This window comes from Argentina anserina, chromosome 2 (assembly GCF_933775445.1).
Source record: "Argentina anserina chromosome 2, drPotAnse1.1, whole genome shotgun sequence".
Taxonomy (NCBI): domain Eukaryota; kingdom Viridiplantae; phylum Streptophyta; class Magnoliopsida; order Rosales; family Rosaceae; genus Argentina; species Argentina anserina.
The window spans coordinates 6,465,196-6,474,397 of NC_065873.1; the positions used below are offsets into that span (position 1 = coordinate 6,465,196).

Below are 9,202 nucleotides of genomic sequence, written 5' to 3' on the forward strand. Positions count from 1 at the left end.
GAGTTTGTTGCACTCACTCTTTTCTCGTATTTCCTTTCTTTTTCACTTTCATTTCCTCATGCAACATTCTTATTTCTTCCATATCTTTCTAAATTCTAACTGCTAAAAGATCTATGTATTCAGGTTCAAATTTATCAGCAACAGAAAACTCGGAAATTTTCTCATATTTTTGCATCAATCATCTCATGTATTCAATCCGAATCCCATCAATTGTTATGTTGCTGCATGATTTAGTCACAGGTAGCACCGTGACGAAAATGCTCTCATCTCTATCTGCCTCCAAATCCTCGAGCACTTCTGAAATACCAAACTTCAGATTGGTCTTTCTGTAACCATCCATCTTTCCATGAGGTATGTGGACGAAGGTTCCGGCAAATTCCCTGAAACCCGGTCCCATTATGCTCCCATCGACTACATTTATATACACATCAAACTTGACGTAGTCGGTTCTCACAGCAATTCCATGAACAACCAAGACCTCTTCCTCCTCATCTTTCTCTTGCCTGCTTCTGTTGAATTTAGACCTGCTCACCTTCACTGTTATGGAGCTCTCGAGATTCTGACCACCTGGTCTGAACTCCGCAGACAAAATGCTTCTGTTTTCTCTTAGTTTCAGTGCATGGTTGGCACTTTTGGATGGAACAGAGTTAGGCTTTGGACGCATATTCAGCCATGGATTATCGACCTCCTCATAGGCATACCTCAGCTTTGTAGTATCCAAAACATCACGAACTTTGATTCTCACAAGCTGTGAATTCTCATCATGAAAATAGAAACTAGAGTTGAGCCAATCAACATCAAATGTTTCCAAGTCGATCTTGTGAATTTGCCTCCAAACCTCCCATAGACGATCCAGATTCGAGTGGTGTGCATAGAAACTAGGGTCCCTAGCTGCTGAGTAAAATGCTCCCATGTCTTCCCTCTTGACATTGAAATTGCTACCAACCCAGGTGTGCAATGTGTTGTGAGGAGCAGTCTCCAGTGTTCCTCGCGCATCACAAACACCATCCTCACTATTCTTATAAGGGCACCCCATGAACAGCTCTGGCTTCTTTGCTGCAGACACCATCTGGTTATACATGAACATCATGTTCAAGCGCATCCGCTCTGTATTTACCATATTCTCATCAGTCTTCTCGTAGTCGTAGTTTAGATCAGAAAGTTTTGGTGGGAAGTGAGAAACGTCCCTCTGATCGTCGAAAAAGGGCGAGTGCATAAACCACTCGGGCATTGCCATGCCATTAGGGGAGTCCCAGTTCCAAAATGGCAGAGCAAAAGTGTCATCACCAATTAGACTTCCGGCGATGCGCTCGTGGAAGTGAAGCAGCATCCGGTGCCATGGGAAAAAGAACCATTTGTGATGGATGTCGAGAGGGCGGTGGGAATGTGGCTGATCATAAGCACCAGTGCAGAAGAGGCAATGCATATCAGCTTGACGACGAAAATTCCGAGGGTCACTATATGGAAGTGACTTCATGATCAAGAGAGCCTTCTTGTACTTGGCAATGAAATCACGACCAACGCGATGTGCTGGCCTTCGAATTCTTAGAGGGGCTGAAGGATCTGGAAATTGGAAATCAATGACAGATTCTTCTGCTATACTCTTTGGTGGACAACAATAAACCAGAAGATCTGGCCTTCCATAAGATGAGTGACAACTACTTAAGTTGAGCGTCACTGAGTAGTCCTTTTTAACAATCTTGTAGCTTCCTGAAGAGTCATGCGACTCGATTATTCCTAAAAGGCTTAGGATTGTGTCTGCAACTTCCCTGTAAAACAAAGAGTAATAGATTCATTAGTTCACCAGTCATCTGTATCATGGTTGTGACTTTTACCCCGAACTACACCTAAACTAACTTGACTAATTAACCTACTGGTTTGTTCATTCGCTAACTTGTACTTGTAAAAATCTATACTAATATTATTAAGAAATAAGAATCCTTTGACCCTACATTGATGAGAAACAAACTACATGTTCAGATATATTTTTTCTCGTATGTTAAGATAACTTTTCACGCTACTAACATCATCGTTGAAAAATGAAAACCCCCGAGTATTTATTGTACAACAAAATAAAATAACTAATAACTAATTTGACTCGTGAAAGCAACCGCTCAAAATGAGTGAATAATGATGAAAACTAAATCATTGTCCCGGGGTAAGACTTGCAACTGATTAACTTACTCTGAGACTTAATCGTTTGCTATACGAAAAGTGGTACGCAGTGAATATCTTCACTCAAATGACCAGGTTGATTAATTTTAGTGCTATTAGGCGGAAGTGCTGAACCAAATTAAACAGAAAGGAAAGAGCAGCTCCCACAACTCCTAGTTTAAGACTTCAAACATCCTTTCTGGACTTCATCAAAAGTTTAATACATCTACAAGTAGGTGAATAGATTTCATCCATCTTCAAAAAAAAAAAGTTTCAACGTACTCTAATTAAGAGACCCGAAACTGTACCTACTTCCACATATTTAACTTTGGCATATGATACTTGCTAGCTAGGCTGGAAAAACGATGGGTCTATATTTTCCCATGTCGACCCCATAATATTAGTTCTTTCTGGACGAGTCTTCAATTCATAATAAATATGAAATTGCAACCTTTGGCCCTTTGCAGGCATTCTTTTATGTCATAATTCCTAAAACTGATACATGTATATCCTTTAGCCTTTAGGAATAAAGATTCCTTTTCTATTTTGAAAAGGAATAGATAGTCTAACTAGGACAAAAGAATAGTTTTCTAGTTGGATTAGGATTTATGAAGTTTAGACTCTATAAATAGAATGTTTAGGCTTAAGCACAATAATAAGAGAAGAATAATTTCTTCGACCCAAATACTTGTGTTTTGGTTGTTTTCAATTCCGCCGTTAACAACTTTCGTATCAAAAACATATATCAAAGTGGACCTCTAGATCTTAAATATGTTTGTCGTCGAAGATATTTCTAAATCTCCTTCACTGGTTGCTCCTGTACTGTACGTACATGGGATGGATAACAGCTTGGTGAAAGGAAATGCAGGTTGTTCAGTATTAACTCGTTATTTTATAAGGAAATCGAGTAACTTGCCAGCAAGACTGTAGTCTTATTGGTTTCTACTAGCTAGTTAAAACATTAAAGGAAAAATGACCAAATGAACAGAAACACTAAAAAACATGACAATTTCAATTTCATTTGCCCATTTTAATGTTTACCTTAGAAAATACATTACTACTCTTGTTTTTGATCATCTCTCTCTCTCTCTCTCTCTGATGCCTCTTTCTCTTGAGGATCGAGGATCGTCGGCGCATCAGCCAAGCTAGATATATATGAGATCTCCACCTACCGCTGGAAGTCGAAGTCGTCGTCTTAAGCAGCAGCGTCATCGTCTTGAGCTTTGCAAGAGGTAACAACAGAAGAGGAGTGAATAAAACGAGCTGCTGTTCACCACGGGAGGTGGAGTCCTCGTCGATGTTAGAGATGTTGATCGGATTTATCGCTATCATCAGCCACGCGCCACCAACTTGTTCTCAACAAGATTGACTCCCCCCCACTCCATAGTAGATAGTCAAACTCCTTAGCCTCTCGGGCTCAATCGTAGCTCCGTCTTTCTCTCCTCAACGTTGCGTAGTGCACCAGAATCAGAGCCAGGTTCTAACACTGGCGCATCCACCCATGGCGTCAACAGCGGCACCGGCGGAAAGCCCGAGGATGTGGATGACAATATCTCTCTCCTCGGCGGCGGTGGCCAGATCTGCTCAGTGCTCACGACTGTCTTTCTCTCCTCGACGCCACCACACAGCCTTCGAAGCACCCACGCCGCCGCACAGCCTCAACGTCGACGGCGCCCTCACTCTCTTTCTCTCTCCTCCGATGAGGTGAGGCTTCGACGAGGTGAGGCCGGAGGGGGTGATATGGTGCGTCGGTTGGTTTTTCAGATCACAATTGTTTTTTTTTATTTGAAAATTCAAAGTTATGTTTTTCACCAGATGACTAATACAGTAATCGTAAAAGTAGTAAAAGTATGATAATGTGGTCAGTAACACAATTATTAGATGTCTGCAATTATTAGGGGTCACGCAATTACTAGATGTCAGTAGCACAATTACTAGGATCAATAATTTATTATTAGACGTTATTGGAGTCAATCATTTATTCTAAGGACCGGAGATTAGACTCCGGCGACAGAGTTTGGGGATTAGACTCCGGCGATAGGTTTTGACTCATTGTTCTCTCATAAACTTTCTCTCTATGTGTTTAGGTATGTGTTTAGGTTGATAAGTGTAAAATAATTTCAAGAATATATAAATCATAATTTTGTACTAATCGGGTAAATATTGGATTATCTTGTGTTAAAATTGACATATTTTGAATTGTGTCGTTCAAATAATCATTAATGGACCTAAATTAGTACCAAATAGACATTTTCTAATAAAGGGGCATGTCTCTTCAATTCTTAATTAACTCGCTATGTTAATTTTTATTAAATTAATTTCATTTCTTTACTTTTGCACACAAGATGTGTTTTATAGATGCAGATATTGTGAACCAGATTGCCTCCTTCTCTATCTTCTTCGTATTTAAGCATCTTTCGGGTTCACTACTAACTGAAAACCTTGGATTAAAGCAGACGTAACCCGTAATTAAATTCATGCATACCAAGGTTCATTAGGATCTCTGAGGACCAGAAGACTCATCAGGGGCAATACTGCAAACACGATGAATATCACGGTAATAGCCAAACCCCATTTCTTTGTTGCTTCCATAGCTTCCCAGGTAATTTCCAGCAGCTGCTAGCAGATTGTTAAGATCTATATAGCAGGCTCCTCACCACCTGTACCCAAAGTAATGAATATAATGAGCTAAAGTTATTCAAGTATATAAATCAATGAAATAATTCGATTCTACTATATAAGAGCTTTCATTAACTTACTGTATATCTGAAGCTGTTGACAGGCATATGGCCGGTGAATGTCTAATTGGATTCTACTTAAGAACTGAAGAATTCAAGTGTATCTATATATGTGTGTGTGCTAGAGTGCTAGAGCTATTCAGCTGAATCATATGTGAAGAATGAATCTGCTAGAGCAATCTGTAGCTGAAAGCATTTATAGATGGAGAACCTGAATATATATGCTAGAGATCGATCGACATCACTACTAGCCAGCGAGAGAGCTCTAGCTCGAATGGCTTTCTGTCCTGATACCACAAGTCTTCTTGATATATGTAAAACCGAAATTGACAAGTACGACAGGTGGCAAATGGAGATGTCAAATGAAATAGTGTTACGGGATAAATGCAAAGTTGGTGATGGCCGATACAAAAGTTCTCCATAAAAATTGCTAAATTTATGTCTTTCAATTTAAAGTCCTGAACTCCTGATGGGAAAAGTACTATACTTTTATTACATACCTCCAATTATTATTACTATTAGGGGCCCTACTATCAATAATAACGTCGATCTCTTGCGTGATCCACGAACAAGTTGGAGTATATGACTACAGTATGATGATACAGCTACTAAGCTACTACCACAAGATTGCACCGATGTGTTCGTGGCTAACTCAAACCGATAACTTGAAAAGTTGAAATCCACAAACAAAGGTGTGGACTCTGGTGCTGTACGTGTTCAATGCCAAAGCCAACGGCACCAACTACTCAATGCCTCCAGTGACATCCATCGTAGGTAAACATACCAGTGGCAGATCTTCGAAGTGTATACGAGATCGGTTATCGCTCCATCGTCGACATTTCAGTCCAACAACTTGAAAAATGTTTTAGCTTGCTGCTTAACATTTTAGACATTGATCACCTTTTATGTGATCTAAGCTTATATGTTCAATATACAGAAGTGTCTATCCAAGTATCCATAAACAAGCTAATTAACATTTTAGACATTGATCACCTTGTATGTGATCTAAGCTTATATGTTCAATATACAGAAGTGTCTATCCAAGTATCCATAAACAAGATAATTTCTGAAAGTTTGTGTTGCAAAAAACAGTGATATATTGCATATATAATTTAATAAGCTGAATTATAAATAATTATAAATCAGAAATGAAGAACACGAAAGAAATTCAACAAAAATACCGAACGATTTTGTGATGGAAGAACTAGTCGAGACGTGTGTGATACCACACTGTCCTTAAGACGTTTACGCCTCCTCTACCGGTGCAAGGATGCTTGGCGCTTGTCTCCCAGGATATAACGACTAAACAATTCTAGAAAGTTGCACTACTAACTAGAACCCTCAACGAACTCGAAAGGTACCTCTATCTATCACCAGAGAAGAACTAAGAACTTTGAGAGTGGGAGAGAAATGTGTTTCGAATGGGATGATTTTACAATGAAAGGATGGTGGCTATTTATACTGTGAGGATTTGCAATCAGCAATAAATAAGATGGCGGTTATAGAAATCAAAAGATCATAACATATATGAGTTACATATGTTACAAACATTGATTTCAATTCTGTTATAATTCTCCATAACACACAATAACTCAGTTGTTACAAAAAGAATTTAAACAGTCAAGAGAATTTGAAAAGTCAAAACCGAATTTTCGGAAATGCAAAAAGAATCTGCGTTCCGACCCTCAATTCGGTGTTGCATTCGTGTCCGCAGGTCGCACGGGCATACACAAGTTTCCCTTGCGACCTAGGATTTGCACCCCCCCTGCGCGTGCGCAAGAGGGTATAAGGGGGCTTACACACTTTACAATCCATACACAATGGATTCTATATAAAAGCTTTTCAACACTTCTCTTTTCCAATGTGGGACAAATACCTTTCCCTCATTCTAAGTAGCCATCTTTGAGTGACAATTTCTTATTCACCCACAAACCAAATTACACAAACAAACATATGATCTTGTAGCCCTCATTATGGAGAACTCAAATCTATGTTCATCTTTGATTAATTATAAGTTTAACTTAATTTAATTAATCAATTAAAATTTGGTTTTAAATGGTTTTTCCAACCATTTTCCAACAATTCCCCACATGAATGAAATTGGCCACCAAAGACTCGATAGAATTTGGTGATAGATTTCTACGGTTGAAACCTGCATAGGATAGGTAAGTTTGACCCTTTGAACATTCCCTTATAAAAGTATGCTTACTTTACTAACTAAATAGTAGACGCGATGTCTTTGAACTATTCGTCATTTGTGTAAATGATAACATACTTTACACAGGAGTCTCCCTGGTACACTTCGGTTCTCATTTTTGTGCCCATTTTGGCCATGGAACACACGCCTGGTTCTGCAAGTAGTTTGATAAGAGTTATGCTCTCATTAACTCCCCTAGAAGCGGCCCCACTTCTCTCTTGCATAGGTGATCTCTTAATTAAGAGTAACCCGCATTACTCTGCTCGATTTCTCTACGCATAAGAATCATTAAAAGTTTTAACTTAACCTCATCCTTTACGGGTATCACTGGTTTTTATCATAGGAATGGACTTGGGGAACTCCCCACAGTGATCCGAAACAAATCTCTACAGTTTGGTTTTCCCTTTTGAACCTAGATCTTGGGATCTCCAGTCAGCTAGGTTGGGTATCCACTGTAGTGATTTTTAATTTCCAATGGGCTTTAGTCCCATTCCCTTCGATGAATTTTCAACTAACTCTCTGTTTAACCCTTTAGTTAAAGGATCAGCAATATTATCCTTAGACTTTACATAGTCTATAGAGATAACTCCAGTTGAGAGTAGTTGTCTAATGGTATTATGTCTACGACGAATATGTCTAGACTTACCATTATACATCTTACTCTGTGCCCTGCTAATTGCAGATTGACTATCACAATGTATACCAATCGTAGGCACAGGTTTTGTCCATCTAGAAATGTCCTCTATGAACTGGCGTAGCCATTCTGCTTCCTCCCCACATTTGTCTAGTGCTACAAACTCAGACTCCATTGTGGATCTAGTTATAACTGTTTGTTTTGAGGACTTCCAGGACACGGCTGCACCCCCTAGCGTAAATACATATCCGCTAGTAGACTTTGAGTCTTTCATGTCAGATATCTAGTTTGCATCAGTGAACCCTTCTATAACAGCTGGGTATGATGTGTAGTGCAACCCGTAGGTACGAGTATACCTTAGGTATTTGAGTACTCTTCCAATCGCTTGCCAATGCATAGCTCCAGGATTACTCGTGTACATAAGCTAGATCTTGTACAACTTGTTAAGTACATTAGACTCCAAATTATTCTTGAATACTCTAATTGAGAAACACTTTCACCTTTATTCTTGGACAAATGTAGATTCAAATCTACAGGAGTTCTGACAATTCCAGAACCTTCCTTGTCAAAATTCCCAAGAATATTGTCCACATAGTGTGTTTGACTCAACACTAGCCCTTCTGATGTTGTCGTAATTTTAATTCCTAAAATGACATCAGCAAGTCCCAAGTCTTTCATGTCAAACTTAGAATTCAACATGTCTTTAGTAGACTTGATCATCTTATCGTTGCTCCCACCGATAAGCATATCATCCACATACAGACATAAAATGATGTATCCATTTTCAGTGTCTTTGATATATACACACTTATCACCTTAATTTATTCTAAATCCACTGGTGATCATGGCATTATCAAATTTCTCATGCCATTGTTTTGGTGCTTGTTTTAAGCCATATAATGACTTAACCAATCTGCACACCTTCTTACTCTGAGAAGGAGCAGAAAAACCTTATGGCTGTTCCATGTAGATTTCTTCTTCTACATCTCCATTTAGGAAAGCCGTCTTTACATCCATTTGGTGTACTTCAAGTTTATGCAACGCTGCACTTGCAAGTACCATCTGTATGGATGTTATTCTCATCACAGGAGAATAAGTGTCAAAATAAACCAAACCCTCATTTTGCCTATAGCCTTTAATAACAGGTCTAGCCTTGTACTTGTCTATTGACCCATCAACTTTTAATTTCGTTTTGAAAATCCACTTGGAAGTCAAAGGCTTACATCCAGGTGGCAAATCCACTAATTCCCAAGTGTGATTTTGCATGATGGAGTCAACCTCACTTTTGATTGCTTCTTTCCATAGAGGACCATCAATAGAGTTAACTGTCTCTTTGAAGGTACGAGGATCACCTTCAACCATATATGACAAGAAGTCAGGTCCATAGGACTTTGCGGTCCTTGCCCTTTTACTTCGTCTAGGTTCAACCTCAGACTCAGATTCGGACTTCGACTCAGATTCTTGATCCTGAGCATCATC

At 39.1% G+C, this 9,202-nt stretch overlaps 1 protein-coding gene across 1 annotated transcript; it reads right to left on the reverse strand.

The window, feature by feature from the left end:
* Positions 1–29: 29 nt before the first annotated feature.
* On the reverse strand, positions 30–5,051 carry LOC126782811 (polyphenol oxidase I, chloroplastic-like). Its single transcript, XM_050508135.1, has 3 exons — positions 4,914–5,051; positions 4,640–4,814; positions 30–1,769 (listed from the first exon to the last, which is right to left on the reverse strand). Exons 2-3 carry the CDS (start codon positions 4,744–4,746, stop codon positions 179–181), a joined length of 1,698 nt encoding a protein of 565 aa, XP_050364092.1. The 5' UTR covers positions 4,747–4,814; positions 4,914–5,051; the 3' UTR covers positions 30–178.
* Between the last annotated feature and the right edge of the window lie 4,151 nt (positions 5,052–9,202).

What these genes read in the sequence shown, in the direction of transcription:
- LOC126782811 (XM_050508135.1), bottom strand. Translation starts at nt 4,746, where the DNA reads ATGGAAGCAACAAAGAAATGGGGTTTGGCTATTACCGTGATATTCATC. An exon ending in AGAGATCCTAATGAACCTTG is followed by an intron (nt 1,770 to 4,639) that starts GTATGCATGAAT and finishes TTTGTTTTACAG; the next exon opens with GGAAGTTGCAGACACAATCC.